Here is a 19287-nt window from a genome sequence, read left to right on the forward strand (position 1 = left end):
ATCTAAGAGACTTGCATTTAGCTGTTTCATTTGTACTTAGCCAAACTACTCGATATAGAATGTATGTCTTTATCGCGCTTTAGTTTTGAATAACATATAAGCACAACATCTGTATAACAGAAAATATGTTGAGAAAAAAATAGGTTTGGTTTACTCTGAAAAAAATATTCTGACTTTCAAGTACTGAAAAAAATGGCTTTCATAGAAGGCAAAATAAATTTCTTGGCTCCAAGTTAGTCTCAATTTTTCGACTGCAAGGCAGACCGATTTCATAGACTGACATTTACCATATGTCTGCCTCTACGTCTCAAGTAGGTGGTGGAATTGACGGTATTTTCTGGTTCTTTGGGATCATGGAGTCCATTCAACATATGTGTAATAGACTTCCGCTTAAGCCGGTGCTAGGAGGCGTGAGAAGTGTTGCACATTTCATTACATTCATGAACAGACTCAATCAAACTGAGTCTGCTATTATTATTCTTGGTTTGCATTCTTTGCTTCCAAAGGATCCTTTTACAGATTTTGTTTTAAACTTCATGATTTATAATACACATACACATTTTCACTAGTGTTGTTATTTTTCACTAGGAAAACATAAACAATGTTTTAAAATTCCAAAATACATATAAACAAAAGTTAAAAAAATAGCATGTTAAACCTATCGTCAGGACATATAATGAGTGTATCCAGATATGTAATTTTTAGTGTGAAAAATTGGGTTTAAATATGTATTTGAAGCCTCCAAAGTTAGCGATTTGCGCCGCTGGTAGGAAAACGTTCAGCATTATTTTGAACGGTAAGTGTGTTGTACGTGGAGAAGAAATATTGCCCTGTGCAAAAATTGTCACAATATATCGATTTGCATACAAATAGTTGGACTGTAAACTGATATCGTGGTTAGTCATTAAATCAAACGCTGGCGTGTTTGTACAAGTGTTAACAAAAATGGCGATATAAAAGATTTAAAGTGCATAATTTTAACTTTGCTGTGAAGGAGGATATTATGTTTATGATGGTAAGCATGTGTAGGTTATAATTTAATTACAATATAAACATATGTCTTTGGACTCCTAATAGAAATGCTAGGTTGATAAGAGTTATTGTTGTTTTTTTTTTTTGTTGTTTTTTTTTCATTACGTTGTGATAAGTCACCAATTGTTTACTCGTAACACATATGCAAATATTTTTCAAATAAATACCAATTCCATACTTATTCTATACCAATAAAATATTAATCATTATATAAGTACGCCCCCTCCCTTTGAAGAAGAAGTGGTATATTGTTTTGCAGATGTCGATCGCTTGGTATGTCAGTAGACCAATAGGTTTCCGGACGATAACTCAAGAAAGCTTAGGCCTAGGATCATGAAAGTTGATAGGGAGGATGGCTATGACCAGCAGATGACCCCTAAGGTCATAGTGACCCGAAACAGTTAAACTGTTTCCGGACGATAACATGAGGATGCTTTGGCTTAGGATCACAAAACTTAATTAATAGGGAGGTTGATCATGATCAGCAGATGACCCATATTGATTTTGAGGTCAGTAGGACAAAGGTCAAGGTCACATTGATGCAGAACAGTAGAATTTATTTTTGCTAAACAACTTTGGTTTAAGATCACATTTGATACAGTGGTAAATGTCCCATAATTATTGATTCGAGGTCAGTACGTCAAATGTCCGGTGCACAGTGACCAAATAATTTTTGTTCCTTGTGCAGTTACTGAATGCATCAAGGAAGAAATTTTGTGTTCTACGAGCTGTTGTTAAAGTGTTTAATTGATGCAGCATTTAATACTGTATTCCTATACTTATACACTCAATGCAGCATCAAAATTGGTTTTATATCGCTACTTTATCATTGCATCATGCTAAGTAGCACAATCACAATCATTTCCGGTTATTTCTGCTTTGGTTTTAACCAATATATATTATTTATGATCTTACTGTAACTAGGGAGCTGCTACGGTTACGTGGCTATTTGACAGGGAAAATGACACCTCATGGGTCAAAGGCAGTACAGAGTCATTTCTTACAGTATAAGCCTATGAAGAAATCAATAGCAGTTTCACTATCCAGCATCGAAATAGCCGAGCGCGCTGTCTCCTGTGACAGCTTTTGTTTTATTGTCTAATAAATGCTTAAGTCACTTTCAGTAATTCCCTAAGATGAGAAAATGTGTTGATGATACAGAGAAACACTTCTTTGTGATGGGTAGGGTGTGAAAGTAACAACCTGCTGCAGCATTTATGCTTAAACATATAATGTAAGTAATATTTGTTAAAAGGGGACTATATTCATTCAATACACATGAGGAGTGTCATACATGTTGCCTCATCATTGACTTCGTGGTGATCATTTAAATAAGAAAATGCTATTTTATTTCATATTTTCAGTAAACTGGATAGAATACACTGTGACACTCTATACATAAAACAAATGTAAAATGGAACAAGAGGCCTTTCGATGAAAATAAGAATTTGTTACTTTGGTAAGTTTTACTTTAAAGTTATAATAGCTGAAATGCATAATTATAATTATATTGAAATTTTATAATCTCTGTAGGTCAAGTGTTGTTTTTTTGAAATCCGGTTTTGGATTGGTTAAACATGTGTAGGGTAACCCGTAAGATTCAATGAGACATCAGCTGATTGGTTAAAAATGTGTTGCCTTGAATCATGAAAATACCTTTAAAAAGTCTTGAAATGTAGTGTTTTCCGTGCAAATGGAAGTATTTTATAGCTGCCTGGCTATATGTTTGATTCTGAAATTTGCAATTTAGTAAAGAAAATACTAGTGAAAATTTCATCAAAATTCAATGCACTATTGAAAGTAGGGGAAACTTCCCGTTCGGAAAGTCAACCACTGGGTTTTCCCTACTTCCCGAACGGGAAACTTAATATTAAATATAGTAACTTGGTTCTCGTTCGGGAAGTAAAATCACCCTTTTTTCCTTTGTTTGATTCAAAAGGCTCAGTGCATAAGACTATACATGGTACCATTAAATGAAATACACAGTTATAAACTTGAGAACAATGTCTAAATTTCTACCGTTCAATTTTTATTTAAATATCCTAATTGAAATTAAATCCAACTTTGAAATTATTTGAGAATTGGAGACTTAACTCCCCGATTGGGAAGCTCATTATACAGATTTATATTGACTTGCTTGTCTTTTATAGAGTACTTAAGTTACACAAGTAATACTAATAAAACACTTTTTAACATTGCCCTGCTTGATGGCTGCTTAAAATTTCAAAATGTTTCAACACTATTTTTAGCTCGAGTATTGGAAGACTAGTCTAACTATTCTTCTCACCCTGGCGTCGGCGTCACACCTTGGTTAAAGTTTTGCATGCAAGTACATATGGCTTTCATTTAAAGGCATATAGCTTTGAAACTTATTTTTTTTTTCTAGGTCAATTACCAACCTCACTGGGTCAAGTCCCATAACTCGGACATGTATTTTGAGCAAATTATATGCCCCCTTTTGGACTTGAAAAATCCTGGTTAAAGTTTTACATGCAAGTTACTTTCTACAAAACTAATGCCGATATTGAATTGAAACTTCACATGTGTCTTCGGGGTTATAAAACTAGTTGATAGCATCAAGTCCCATATTCGACCTGCATCTTGGCCAAATTATGCCCCCTTTTGGTCTTAGTAAATCCTGATTAAAGTTTTGCGTGCAAGTACATATAGCTATTACTAAAAGGCATATAGATTTGAAACATATTTTTTCTATTCCCAGATCAATTAACAACCTCACTGGGTCAAGTCCCATAACTCTTACATGTATTTTGGGAAAATTATGTCCCCTTTTGGACTTAGAAAATCCTGGTTAAAGTTTTCCATGCAAGGTAATATCTCCAAAACTAATTGGCCAAATTATGCCCCCTTTTGGACTTAGAAAATCTTGGTTAAAGTTTTGTGTGCAAGTACATACATCTTTTACTTAAAGGCATATAGATTTGAAACTTATTGTTTATTTTTCTAGATCAATTACCAACCCCACTGGTAACCCCATAACTCTTACATGTATTTTGGGCAAATTATGCCCCCTTTTGGACTTAGAAAATCCTGGTTAAAGTTTTACATGCAAGTTACTATCTCCAAAACTAATGCAGGTATCGAATTGAAACTTCATAATATGTGTCTTCGGGATTTCAAAACTAGTTGATAGAATCAAGTTCTATAACACTGACCTGCATTTTGGCCAAATTATGCCCTCTTTTGGACTTAGAAAATCCTGGTTAAAGTTTTGTGTGCAAGTACATACTGCTATTACTTAAAGGCATATAGATTTGAAATTTACTTTTTATTTTTCTAGATCAATTACCAACCTCACTGGGTCAAGTCCCATAACTCTGACATGTATTTTGGACAAATTATGCCCCCTTATGGACTTAGAAAATTCTGGTTCAAGTTTTGCTTGCAAGTTACTATCTGCAGAACAAATGCAGATATTAAATTGAAACTTCACATGTGCCTTCGGGGTCATAAAACTATTTGATAGCATCAAGTCCCATAACTCTGACATGCATTTTGGTCAAATTATGTCCCCTTTTGAATTTAAAGCTTCTGGTTAAAGTTTTGCATGCAAGTTACTATCTCCAAAACTAATGCAGATACTGGATTGAAACTCTATAGATATTTTACATTTATGACAATAATTTGAATAGTCGAGCATTGGCTGTCTTACGGACAGCTCTTGTTGTGACAATTAGCAGTTTATACTCCTACACGTGCAAGTTCTTGTTTTAAATGTTATGTTGCTTAAAATCATACTGGTCCAAAATGATATAGTATGCATTAATAAAAGCTTCATATGAACCTGTATAAAACCCGAAAACAAAACAAAATGAATTTTCTGACTGGAAAAGAGGTAATTATTCTGACTGAATGCAATTGAATGTAAATATACATACCTGTGTTTCCCGATTTGGAAGTAATGTTTAAACTTTGAAATTAATAAATATAAAAGTTAAATAAAACTTTTGTTAAGACATTTAAAAAACCTGAATGGTAGAAATTTAGATAAAGTATCTAGGTTTAACTTGGCATATTTCATTTATTGACACCATGTATACTCCTATGCACCGGGCCTTTCAATCGAAACAAGTCAAAAATGATGATTTTGCTTCACGAACGGGTAACAAGTTACTATATTTAGTAACACATTTGCCGTTCGGGAAGTAGGGAAAAGCATAAATTGATTTCTCGAACGGGAAGTTTCCCTACTTATTGAGGGGAGTTGTTTTTGAATGGAAATAGAACAAAAATGGATCCGTTATGCCCATATTATAAAAGTGGTATTTTTTATGTTGATTTGACAGGGAAATGTTCTACAAACTACACAATAAGTGAGTCGTCTGTTATACACTGGTGGCAAATTTGTAATCGTATCCACGTGATTTTGTTGTATCAGCCGTTGGCCACACCTCCCAGGGATTTTCTTTTGACAGGCTTAAACATTTTTCTCAAATTCACCTTTGCAAAATAAAGCGGAATCGGATATTTGGATAAAATGCCGTAAAAGGTCATAATGTACAAATGTGCCAATTTTCAGAAAAAAAAATTCTGTTTCAAAATGAAGCATGCATAATATTATCTGTTCCCCATTTACCCCTTTAAGGTAGTTCTGCACGTTTGGATCGAAATTTTTTATACAATGTAGCTTTTGATTAAACTCTGATTTTTCGAACCTTCAGAATATACTAAGAAATTTCAGCAAATAAAAAAGGTAGGGTCGTGTACTTGATTTTTTGCTAGATTGATTTGAAAAATTGGGACCTCACACAATTTTTCATAATGGGTGTCTATGGGAAAATCACAACTTTCATAACATTTTTGCGAATAGAAAATTTTCTACAATGTAGATTTTAATGAAACTTCTCACAGTCACAAATAAACATATGGCCTATTATGTAATGAAATAAAATGTATAGGTCCGCGTGCTTATTATTGAGATATTTTACCATAATTAAAGCGAACCGCATATTTCAAGCTAATTTTAAGACATTATTTCGAATTATTTAACGTGTCAGATGTTTTAATATCGTATTTTAACTTAAGGTATTGGATCCGTAATAGAGTACCTCCTTTTTGAAGAGTATTCAATTCTTACCATAAACCTACTTTGACCGCAATTTTCAGGGGTGCGTAGGTTCAAGCTCCACTGGGACCTAACTTTTTTTTTTCCATATTTTCCTTTTTTTCTAGTAAGTTTTTACTTCTTTCAAGACTTATTATGGATGTTTTTTACAAAATTTGAAAATTTTCATTCTATAAGCAATTTCTTGCTGTTCAAAGTGAATTTACCTCTGAATCAGGAGGGGTAGAGTTAGACATCTTTAAAAATACTGAGTTACATACGGTAAAAGTTTTCTATTTTGCCTTCATTCTTTAGATTGCATATTGTGGAAGAAATGCAAGTAGGTTTTACTTATGCCCCGAGGTTATTTTTGAATAAAGTGAGCAAAATTCAAAACAGACCTACAGGATTCGACTTTAATTTTTCAATGTTGGAGTTAGAATTCTGTCTCATTAAATCTGTTTACTTGAGGCACCCTAGAAAATATGATAGTTACAGTTTTATTTTGTGTTTTATAATTGTTTAACAATAGTTTGATGTTTCTTTCATCAAAATTAATGCTGTAATGAATTTTCTGCAAACATTTTAGATAGTGGCCATCACATTGAAATTTGTCTCTATTTGAGCTTGAGGAAATTCCATAAATTATACAAAATTTACAAAAAACGGCACGGTAAAAATAGTTTAAAATTTGCAACACGGTGCAAAACATGGTCAACTTTAAGAATATACCAAGCAAATGCCATTTTTAAAACATTACTATTAGGAGTCCAATACCTTAAGAAAGATATTAACAGTGCCATTGTAATAAATTTACTCACAGGCTGCCATTTATTCATAAAATTATTTTTTATTATTTTTATAGCCGAATACAGGCTTTATTCTACGTTTCCCGGATAAATGACGTTATGCCATCACTTCCGGTTTATCAAACGTGCAGAACCACCCTTAGGTAAGAGAAATGTATGTTAGGGGAGCAAATTTGATGTTTTAAATGGTTTCATTAAAACATACATTTTGAATTTAGCGGTTTAGTAAACTGTCTTATCATTTTGTATTCACAGCCAGGTCTAAACAATATAAAAAAATGCTACCATTTCTATATTATTTAAGTTTGTATTTGTCTAGAATATGTTTTATGCTATTAAAATGTTAGAAGTTCGGAATTCATTTGAATTCCTCTCAGGAGAGAGATACAACAGAACCTGATCAAATCTGTGTAAATTCTAAATTTATTTTTCCAAGGCTGACCAATACCGAAAGATAAAATTCTGGGTTTCTTACAACATATTGTAGCAACTAGACTGATAATAAAGAATTGTCCTAAAATTTCATGTTTTTGAAATAATTGTTTTATTTTATGTAAGAGCGAGATTTTTTTAAAGAACTGATTTGACAGAGTATATAGACTTGCTATATTCATAACTTAAACTGATATATTAAATAATAGGAGTTTGTCTATGTAGCAACCGAATGGTAGTGTTATCACATATATTTCATGGAAGTTACGCTGTTAATATGCATGAATAAATTCATGTTTAAAAGTTCATACAAAATGTGACATACATGGTCTTCATTGAACATTAACCATATATTAATCTACAAATGTGTCTTAGTAGTATTTTGTTTTCAGATGTACAGCGCAAGTATATATTTCACTAACATCCCATTCATAATCATATGCAAATGAAGTAAAGAGTTGATGTTTTTGTTGCAGTATATTTATTGATGTTTTATTAGTATCTAGCATTAGCTCATTTGCATGATAATTTTTGTACTAATCCAATTATACAGCATTAGTATTTAATTATATAGTGAAGGCTTAGATATCTTTGTTTTATCATTATGGACAGATTAATATTTCGATGTAAATGAGATGTGAAACCAAAATTTGTAGTCCTATACTGTGTCGGTGCGCCGTAAAACCCAAATCAAATCAAATATTTTGTAGTCAAAATTGTTTTGCTACCTCTCTTCAAGTAACCTATTTATATTTCGAATATTAAGTAGGAGATGTTGCTGTGCTTGGAAATACAAATTTAAACTGTAATAACACATGATTTTGACAGCAAAGATGTTTTTGCTGGGAACAGCTAAAATAGAAACAACAGAAAAAGGATTTAAAGTGTTAACGAAGGCCCTTAACACCTTTGCACTACGGTAACTCAGAGACATTCCCGTCTATTTTTTTACAAATAGAAAAGTAGGATATAAATCTATTCATATTTGCAATAAGAACAAGCGCTAACGAAGAAATGAATCCTTAGAGATTCAACTAAGAGTACGACTAACCTAAGTTAACACCGTATCACTATCCCTGCTTAAAGTGCATTAAAGACTTTTTCCGTTTCCTGATGTTAGGGCTGTGTATTTTCCGTACAGATAGCTATGCCCCTGGTCTTATTTTCAAGGTAAAAATTGATTGTGAAAACTGCAAACAATTAAAATACAACAAACAAACTTAAATAATAAATCGAAGTTTGATTAGAAACATATACAATGGAAATCCGGAGAATATAAATTAGCGATGTGGCCAATAACTCCTTAAAATAAGTAACTGTAACATTCATTAACTTGGTTACTTAATCTTAAGTAGTACAAAAATTCCAAATGAAATCTTTTTATAACTATTTTGCCACTACAAGTTCACTATTAAAAGTATATGTTTGTAATTAAGAAAATTACTATACATGGAGACAGCAATGCTACTGTATTCGCAGTTATTTACATTGAATTTCAACCGTTTACATCAGAGATTTTAAAGCGAGATACTAAATGCCATATTTAAGTATATAACATATTATATTGTGCTGATTACCTTGAAAGTAATGTTTAGGATTTTGTCAATTAAATAAATTAATCTTAACGTCGGTAAGACATTGAGCCTGTGCAAAACCCATCTATGTCGGTAATTTTAAAGTATTTAAAATAGAGAAAAGTGGAAACTTCACAGGTCGCCCAACACGACAAAAACGAAAATGTTGCAGGCTCGGTTTGATTGAGCCTGTTCATGGACGGTAGTGGAAATGCATGCTACCGTCCACGCCTTCTAGCCCCGGGTTGAGCAGAACTCAACATTTACACATGCTAAAAGTACAAAAAGCAATTTAGAGACATCCGCAGATGTATTCAAGCGGCGGTGAACATGGAACCTTCAATGATACACGTGCTGAGGCGTGTAATTCCATGAAGAGCGGCGTTTGGTCCCCAGATAAAGTAAAGGGTTTGCCCCAAACGAGAAAACAATGGGCAGAACTAAACAAACTGGAATTTAGGAAGGGGATCTGAGGTTATGGAGCCTGCGTATCACAGGAACTGTCAAAAGACAAAATTAAAAAGCAGGCACCATATCCAAGGGGTGATTAAACAATACCCAAGGCTATGAAAGCAGGAGTATTGGAACCACCCAGGCAGAAATGGTCATGTTGAGAAACTAAACAGTACCAATAACACGACATAAAAGTCGTGCTGAACGATCTGAGAAGATCGAAATATAACAGCCCTGATTGAATGTACGGGGAGACTTTTTACGGCCGCCACACGGCACAAACAACGCTGCTGTGATAATAAAATAGAGAAAAGTGGAAACTTCACAGGTCGCTCAACACGACAAAAACGAAAGTGTTGCAGGCTCGGTTTGATTGAGCCTGTTCATGGACGGTAGTGGAAATGCATGCTACCGTCCACGCCCTCTAGCCCCGGGTTGAGCAGAACTCAACATTTACACATGCTAAAAGTACAAAAAGCAATTTAGAGACATCCGCAGATGTATTCAAACGGCGGTGAACATGGAACCTTCAATGATACACGTGCTGAGGCGTGTAATTCCATGAAGAGGGGCGTTTGGTCCCCAGATAAAGTAAAGGGTTTGCCCCAAACGAGAAAACAATGGGCAGAACTAAACAAACTGGAATTTAGGAAGGGGATCTGAGGTTATGGAGCCTGCGTATCACAGGAACTGTCAAAAGACAAAATTAAAAAGCAGGCACCATATCCAAGGGGTGATTAAACAATACCCAAGGCTATTAAAAGACTCACAAAACCATGTCTTCTAAAATCTGTCTATCTTAATTTATAAATATTTAAAGCACCAAATTTACACACATTTTCTAAAGAGAATTTCTATGACTTTTTCAGGCGTAAGATGAAAACTTAGCTGAAATAAACCATCATCATGGCCACCATTTCACATGAACAACAGTTAGCCAATCCCAGATATCGTGACTGGGTGAAAGCTGGTCTAGCAACAAAATACGTCAAAGAAGGGATTGAAGTATTCATAGACGAAGTCTGTAAACGACAACACGAGGACATGCTTTTAGATATCAGAATGCAATACATCATTGCACCAACAGCTTGTAATTCATGCAATCTCAAGACGCTTATGCCAATGCATTCCAAAGGCCGTAATGGTTGCTCATTAGGACAAAATCCTTGCAATTGTCTAAATGTGCACCGGAAAACGGTTTGCCCAACGAAATTCTGCAGTGCAATGTATGATAAGATTGTCCTACAGCATAAATTCAGTGCACCGAACTGGACTAACACAGACATAACACAATGGGCCAAAAACCATTGGGAGATAGCAAAATGCAACATTCCAGGACGAGGGTACAAGTTGAAAACGTGTGCCAGAGAAACTGACTGTGCCGGTCTACTCAACATAGCTATAAATGATATGGATGTGCATCGCATGATTGACTGCCTTGTTAACCCACCGAACGATGTTTTCTCAAGGGTAGGTCTGAACTGTTGTTTTTCCATTTCAAACAAATTGTATATTTCAATGTTAAAATAAAAAAGTACTACACTAAGAAAGGTATATTTTCTTGTTAAAATATTAGGCAGGATTTTATCAAAAACCTAAAATACATTTTGATGGCTTCTTCCCGTCTACCGTTAGGAAAACAACAACATTTCTTACAAGACTTTGTTGATTCTTTTCGTATTTTGTTTAAGGCACAATCTTATTATAGAACAGTATTTGCAGACTGATAACAGAATCTATTGTTTGTGAAATATCTTCAAGTAACGTGTTAATTTATTGTCATCAATGTATCAATATTACTCCAAGACATATATTTCATCAATTCCAATTTTAGACTAGGGCAGCCCGAGATGACATTTTCCATTCTCCAGACATGGAGCTTGACCACACAAAGATGGAAGCGTACATAAAGGACATGATTGCTCTTCTAAATGACAAATATCTGAGTAATCGACCGGAAGCAATAGCAGCTACAGACAAACTTAAGAAGGTAAAAATATATGTTTTACTTATACAGTAAACTTTACATTTCTAAGGTTCCTCTAATGATAGAGAGGTTGCTTTGTCGTACTATACGGCTTCGTTTCGTTCTTTATTTCTGTACGACTTTGTCTGAAGGGTCAAAATGGAGACTATTATCACTATTGAGCTCTTCGCGTACAAAGTGTACTTTAAAAACTGAAGTATAACACATGTAGATTTTAATATCACACATATTATTTTATTCAGTACTTTGCTACACGTAGGCATACACGTACAGATATTGAAATTATCATTTTGCTAGGACTCTTAAATACACCAGAAATTCGACTTTTTTCTATTAATATTTATTTTTGGTATACAAAATGTAATTGATTGTAAGTCAATTTAATTTTGTTTCGCTGAAGTTATTGATATATAATTACTATGGCTACTCTTATCTTGAAATTCATATTCCCGCAGTTATTAAACGATGATTTCCGAATAACAGAGACGGATGAATCACAAGTTAGAAAAGAACTTTTGGCTGCGATTGAAGAGAAAAAACTTTTAGCGATATCAGCTGTTGAAAATGAGGGCGAGCGTCAGAAGAAGCAAATAGTTGAAGAGAAGGAAAATATCCTGCAAGAATTACGAACAGAACAAACGAAATCTTCAAAGGAAACTGTGGAAAAATTAGAACTAATGGAAAAAAATGTTCAAGAAATTGAAGAAAAATTTAGCAGCATCAAAGAGGTGAATGTACAACCTGCTTTAGCGGTCATCTTTATTAAGCAGCCAACCTGTCTTAAGCAGCCAGTGTCTCAATTCCCAAAATGGTAAGCAGCCACTTTTTCCCACTCCCTTGGTTGGCTGCTTAAGACAGGTTTTACATTTAATATTAAAACCTGTTACATTCATTCATAGGTTAATTTCTTTGTTAACGTTTTTAAGACATATATCAATAAACAAATAATTGCCACAAAATATTATCACATGAATTGAGTACATAATACATCTTACTTTATATAGTTTGAGAGCAGAGAACTAGATAATTATACATCAAGATAGATTAGTCAGAAATTAAATATTACGATAGAGAACATGCAAGTGATTTAAATGCAAACACTCTTTTCAGAACGTTTTGCAAAGCAAAATAGAGGACGAAAATAGAACACAATCTGACAAACTGAGAGTAACTAGATACAACGAACGGAAAATATGTAAGTAATTAGTAACATAAAACGTGTATTTGTGAAATTAAAGTGTGCCATATCTTTTTGCATGTATGAGATATGAAATTCTTGCATACCAGACGGGGATTTCCGATAGTTTTACCGGTGCTGGAAAAATCCATCTTACACCCCGGGGTGTAAGATGACTCTCGTGCTTTAAATAACGTATTACGAACTACATAAATGTAGAAGATTTATGTAGTTATTTATATTTTATATCAAAAAGCGGAATTAAAATCCAATACCTTGACAGTTCCTCTTTGTTCCTGATAGTATATTTCTCGATTCAAAACACGTTATTTCATCAAAAATTCATAACATTACGCTGGAACTGATAAAATAAAACCGGAACTAAACATTGTTATTTGTCTTTGAAACGTCATGACGTCTTTCCTGTTTACGGACGTTGATTTCTCGCGCTTTGTTTAAATACGCTGCTATAAGAAATAGTTCTAAACAGAAAGCCGTTCGAATGATTTTATTTTTATTATTTCATCTTGATATCGGTATGCAAGAAAACGATTCTGTCACTGGTTGTTGGTGCAGATGGGAATATCCGGCTCTCGGGTAAGTGTTTCAGCGGTAACTCGGTAGGAACCTCGTTACCGCCTAAACAGTTACCCTCGAGGCCGGAATTTTCCATCTGCACCTATAACCAGTGAAAGAATATTATAACATTATCTTACATTTTCATTTATGAATTCAGTGTACTTGAAGGGTGTACTAAATATACAAAGCAGACACGATTTTGCTACAGACGAACAAAAAGATTGCACCAAACAATATGATTCCTCAATAATTTAAGGAATCTTGGCATTTGCATTTGCTTTAAAGTCAATTTGTACTTGGACTCAGTGTTATTATATTCTCTGGTCGTTCGGGATCATGGAGAACAATCAATTATACTATAACTAAATTCCGTTTAAACTGGGGCTTGCGGGGCGTAAGAGGTGTTGCACAATCCATTACTTCTCATAAACAGACTCAGTGACACCAGTTCTATTATAATTTTGCTTGGTTGTTTTCAGCCCTTCACATATTTTTTTAAAGATATCCAGTGGCTATATTTCACTAAAATATTTTAAACTAATTTAGAAAATTCTCACCAAATACATTTAGCTTTACCAAATATGTAAACTAATTGTATATGTAGAGTTACATTCATACTTAAATGTCATTCAGTAACAGTCGATTGTTTAAAAAAACTTCCTTTTTTATTGGTAGTACACATTTATACAGTATTCAGCCATTTTTGTATATTGCATGTACTTTTATTAAAACCTAATGCATGCATAGTACTGTAATTACACATAAACTTGGTAATTTTATGTTAAATCAACTGTATGCAGTATTTGTCAAGTTTTCAAATATGCAATGTGGGTCTTAGTATACCTTTATGACGTTCATTGGAAAGGTTTGATAGCTGCCTTGTAGCAGGAATATATTTACACCTGACGACTATAATAGTATTGTAGTGTGGGTCAATCTTCGCGAGAAATCTGGTAAATTTGGTCAGGAATAATAAATTCACCGTCATATTATATATTAGCAAATGAAGATGAAGTTGAGCGTGAACACTTAGGACAATGATTATTTCAATAGGACATCTCAAAACATATATAATATGCGATTGGGAAAACTTTTCAAAAATGTTATTTTATTCAAGATTCTTCATATTTAAGATTGTCATTCATATGTTTCAACAAATGTTGACTTCAAATCAATTTTCCATAGATAGCGTCGGCTGCGCAGAAAGATACGCATAAAAAACTATAGGAATTCCCTTTAAAGGAAAAAATCATAAAGTAAACTAGGTCTGTATTGTTTCATAATGTGCATATGGCTCATAGTGTTCATGATTTATGCAAAACAAAATTAAGTTTACCGTTGTGATTCAAACTAATAAAAACATCAAATTTAATAGCTAATCTCTTTGTCATTCATATGTTTCAACAAATGTTGACTTCAAATCAATTTTCCATAGATAGCGTCGGCTGCGCAGATTGATGCGCATAAAAAGCTATAGGAATTCCCTTTAAAGGAAAAACTCATAAAGTAAACTAGGTCTGTATTGTTTCATAATGTGCATATGGCTCATAGTGTTCATGATTTATGCAAAACAAAATTTAGTTTACCGTTGTGATTCAAACTAATAAAAACATCAAATTTAATAGCTAATCTCTTTAATTTCAGCTTTACAGACAGAACTTATCACTTTGTATCAGGAGTATCTTACCAAAACGTATGTATTACCCATGATACAAGAAGAGAAATGTGATGTCAAAGACATATATGTCGACCAGTCAATGTTTACTGGAAAAAAACAGAAAGCAAAGGAACCAGTGGAGGTGGATTCCTTATTAGATCCTGTTTTTCGTTTTGAAATAGAAGCAAAAACAAGTGAACCTTTATCAGGCTTAGAAAATGATGTAACAACTTACAGATCAATCTTCTATAAGGGTGAAAAGAAAAACAAAAAGATATATTTGAGCGGTGGTGCTGGTATGGGCAAGACAACTTTCTGCAAAAATCTAATAAGTAGATGGTGTGACGTCCATGCTTCAAAAATCAATGCTTCGACCGCAGATGATGATGATGATACAATGATACTACGGAGCTTTCAGTTACTGTTTTACGTTACTCTCCGGCATATAAAAAACAAACGACATGTTCATGATATGATCAAGTCTCAGCTTTTGTTTGACGAGCAGGATATAGAAATATTTGAACAAATTTTGACAACAGAATCTGAGATTTGCCTAATAATTCTAGATGGACTCGATGAGTGGAATCCTTCTGACGAAGAACAACCCGACATACTGCCTCAAAGTCCTTTCCAGAACAGGTATATCCCGCAGACAAACTTAAAAAGAAAATACACAATACTTACAACTACAAGGTCATGGAAATTAGAAGAAGTGAGACTAATGTCTACAGATGCAGATATCCACGTGAAGTTGCAAGGGTTTTCCAGCTCATCGGCTGACATGTTTATTCAGAAGGTTGTTAAAACCCTGAATAAGAAGTTCAAACGTAAAAAACAATACCAGGAATTTCGAGATGAATTGGAAAGACAAAGTATCGCGGATCTGAAGTCAGTCCCTATAGCATTATTACAGTTAATATGCATCTGGCATGATGGAAAGCCGCTTGGCACTTCCCTGTGTGATATATACAGCACAATGATAAATCTACTTTTTGAAATTTCTAAGAAACCAGTATCGAACACTCATCAAGGTAACCAACAGCTACCGAAATGCTTTAATAACAAACGGAAATGTCGAGAAAACAGCGAACTTCTCTTGAAATTATCAAAGCTTTCATTTGAGACCTTGTTTCCGCAAGACGGAAAATCCGCATTGGAATTCGACAGATCAGAAGAAAACGTATTCGGTATGAGTTCTGAAGATTTTGACATTTGCTTACAGCTCGGACTACTGACAGTAGGTAACGTTCTTGGTAAATCTGCATCAGTTCGACTTACACACCTGTCGTTTTTACATGAGACTTTTCAGGAATTTTTGGCAGCCATTCACATCTCAAATGTAGAGAAGTGCGCATCCAATTTACAACATGATCATATGCGCGAAGCATTAACCGGCGACTGTTCAACTATTGCCGAAAGGGTCTTTATTTCGTGTAATACATTGCTAGGAGTGTTGGAGATGGGAAGAATATTCAAATTCGTGTCAGGCTTGAATCCTACCCAGGCGAAAGAGCTGTCAATGGGCATTCACTCAGTTGTGGAAAAGATTGATACAGTTCAACAGTATCGTGTAGGAGAAAAAAATGAGAATTATCCTTCAGACTTAAAACAAGTTCAGTCTTTGGTTTTTGCTTGTATAACAGAGATGCAAAATGCTCATCCTTTGTGTGGGAAAACTGGAACGAGTTTGTACCTTGGTGATTTGATAATTGATCAACAAATAACTAATGAGTATTTCGATGATTTCTCAAATGATAAGTCAGATGATTCCTGGGGTGACTTTGTGCGGAATGAAAAGGATATTAAAACTATAATGCTAGATCAGTTACCGTATTTAGACATGAAAGGAGTACGATCAGTTTTTATTTCACAAACAACGCCTGGTTCTTTATCAAAGGATGCTCTTGAAATTATTTCAACATGCCACTCCCTGCAGAAACTTGTTGTGTGGATAGATGGTTCAAGCAGTTGTTTACAAAGTAATACCATAACAAACAGAGTGTTCCAGATGATAAGCCAGTCATGTAGTTCTCTTATCTCTGTATCATTAGGTTGTAAAAGTAGTCACCTAAACGTTGGTTACATCGAGAATATCCCGTCGGTACTTTCAAATTTAAATTATATTTATTTTGAAGGCATTGTGTCTCACCACACCAATTGTGAGAAAATCATCTCATTACTTCAAAACTCTATGAAATTGAGATATTTATATCTACGAGATATGGCATGCCAAAATCACCAAAATTGTTCGCTTGTTAAGGAATTTCCAGCATGTCACCAGTTGCAAAAGCTAGATTTGAGACGTGTTTGGAACATTGGCCTTTGTGATACCAATCTAAAGTTGAGCACTGATATGAAGAAATTGCAATATATTGCATTAAACGATGCAAAATTGACGGAAAATGGATTGCTGGCGTTTTTAAATGAAATTACAAACATTGAACATACATTGGAGGTTGTTTTATCCAACACTGAAGTTACTACTGATTCATTTCTATTCAAAGAGGTGAAGATATGCAGACTACGTGTGATTAAACAACCACGCTTTACTGACAAAACTAGTCAGACAAATACATTTATCGAAATTGAACATAACAGTACAACAGCGAGAGAAATCAACTTCCTTTACGGTCACGTGATAGAAAATTCGAAGCTTACACCAAAACTAAAATGCCTCGATATACAATGTAGACTAGAAAATCCCGGACTGAGTTCTGACATTACATCTGCTGTTGTAACAGAAGTGCCGAAATTGCTATATCTGGAAAGGCTAACGTTGAAAGGTATTGACTTTGGTGCTTTAGAATTGAAGTTGAATGCCGAAATGGAAAGTCTAACTCATGTAGGGTTGGATAGTTGTACAATAACCGGTCGGGCATTAAAAGGATTTCTTCGTGGAATTCCAATGCTAAAACAGACCTTAAGGATTGAGGTAAACCAAACAAAAATAGTTGAAAACACGGCCGAGGACACGATACCGTTGACAACAGACGGCTGGAGGTTAGCTACTTTAAAGGTGATTGCTCAATGGTTTGACAATGGTGAAAATATTGAAATTGAAAGTATCCGATCAAGTTTGTTTTGAATGAGGGTACGCCAGACAAAAAACAACAGAATACGAGAACATACTTCTACAGTATTAGCAAAGTAAATTATTTCGAGTGTGTTTATTGAAATACTGAAAACAAAATTTAGTCAGAAAAGCGCAGCCCGAAATTGAATTGCGACTATAACAAAATGAATCGGTGATTAAATCAAGTACACCAACTTCCACTCGTTCATATTGTAATGCAAAGGGAGGTAATTAACCTCTTTTTTAACTTAATAAAGGTACGCTGACGACACGTTATGAATGCTTTTACCAGGTGTGATGTTTTTTTGTTGTGTAATCTCTCAAAAATTGTACACTTCAGTGGTTTGAATATGTACATAGTGCTTTATTCGACAACAAACTGGCAATAATCTTTCAGCCAGATTCCAAATTCTCTTATTTACGACAAGTATAGTTTAATCTATACATTTACTTTTCATTACAGTTTTATTTGCACAAAATCACTGACTAAAAAATTATTTTGTTTTGAGTATACATCTATATACACTTCAATCATATTCTGTGAAAATCAATAAGCGTTATTTTTCTAACGTAGAAAAAGCAAATGTAGCATCTTGTGAATGATAAATTGGATAAAGAGGGGTGCATTTGAATGATTATTTGTGAATGGGTAAACCTAAACTTCTGGTATTCATTATGCTATTCTGCACTTAGATGTTTGCTAAACGTTAGCGATTCAAACAAACAAAAATAAAAAAAGTCAGTAAACCTTAGTATGTAATACAATGTTTTTGCTGTTTAGGTGTATGATATGGATTAACTAGTGACTATGCATGCCTATTAGTTTAGTAATCAAAGCAATATATATAGTGCTGTATGTATCTGTTTATTCCATTTGAATTATTTAAAAAACAAAGCGGCACAACATTACGAAGTCACAAAGGACTTTAGAAGATATTTTCTATTAAAACATATTTTCAAAAAGCATTTATCTTGTTTCGTAGAATGCAAATGACAACTGATGTTTTGAGAGGAAGTAAAAAAGCAGTCAAACCGTCCTCTAATTTGAGTTTTATATCAATTCAGTTAAGACGAGTATGGGTCTGCCAATTCAATAAACTGAAATCTTTTAAATACTTATACCTATTCCTTGCAAAGCTTAAGCTGACGCATTCAATTTTGTTACGACTGTGAATGGTTTCTTCTCCTCGAAGCGACTTATTTTAAGAGGTAAAACAAAGTCCTCACAAATTTGCATTTCGTTAGAGTGGCCTTTGACATATACAACTTATGTCAAAGTTTCTATTCAGACTTAAAAAAAGATGTCTGAGATTGCTGATGTTACCAACATACTGTATACGGAAAAACCTGGTTTAGAGTACTTCAAATGTCTGTTGGTATAAGCGCTGGTGAAAACTGTCCAAAGGATATCATTATCCTGTGAAAAGCTCATGTGTGGAAATATGTGCGAAT

General features: G+C 34.1%; 1 protein-coding gene across 4 annotated transcripts; it reads left to right on the forward strand.

Annotated features, from left to right (window-relative positions):
• Positions 1 to 663: 663 nt before the first annotated feature.
• LOC123546419 (uncharacterized) lies at positions 664 to 18872 on the forward strand. Of its 4 annotated transcripts, none has more exons than XM_045332671.2 (8): positions 664 to 796; positions 2397 to 2491; positions 6960 to 7046; positions 10232 to 10832; positions 11197 to 11352; positions 11805 to 12077; positions 12460 to 12544; positions 14750 to 18872. In XM_045332671.2, exons 4-8 carry the CDS (start codon positions 10269 to 10271, stop codon positions 17845 to 17847), a joined length of 4176 nt encoding a protein of 1391 aa, XP_045188606.2. In that variant the 5' UTR covers positions 664 to 796; positions 2397 to 2491; positions 6960 to 7046; positions 10232 to 10268; the 3' UTR covers positions 17848 to 18872. The 4 variants fall into 4 exon arrangements, with proteins under 4 accessions (XP_045188606.2, XP_045188603.2, XP_045188607.2 ...); XM_045332672.2 differs by lacking the exon at positions 664 to 796 and adding an exon at positions 807 to 1015; XM_045332668.2 differs by lacking the exon at positions 6960 to 7046.
• The last annotated feature ends 415 nt before the right edge of the window (positions 18873 to 19287 follow it).

Source organism: Mercenaria mercenaria, chromosome 9, assembly GCF_021730395.1.
Source record: "Mercenaria mercenaria strain notata chromosome 9, MADL_Memer_1, whole genome shotgun sequence".
NCBI classification, from domain to species: domain Eukaryota; kingdom Metazoa; phylum Mollusca; class Bivalvia; order Venerida; family Veneridae; genus Mercenaria; species Mercenaria mercenaria.

Excerpts from the sequence above, each read along its gene's own strand:
- LOC123546419 (XM_045332671.2), top strand. The coding sequence starts at position 10,269 with ATGGCCACCATTTCACATGAACAACAGTTAGCCAATCCCAGATATCGT. Across the intron at positions 11,353-11,804 it reads CTACAGACAAACTTAAGAAG|TTATTAAACGATGATTTCCG; the intron begins GTAAAAATATAT and ends ATATTCCCGCAG. Across the intron at positions 12,078-12,459 it reads AATTTAGCAGCATCAAAGAG|AACGTTTTGCAAAGCAAAAT; the intron begins GTGAATGTACAA and ends CACTCTTTTCAG.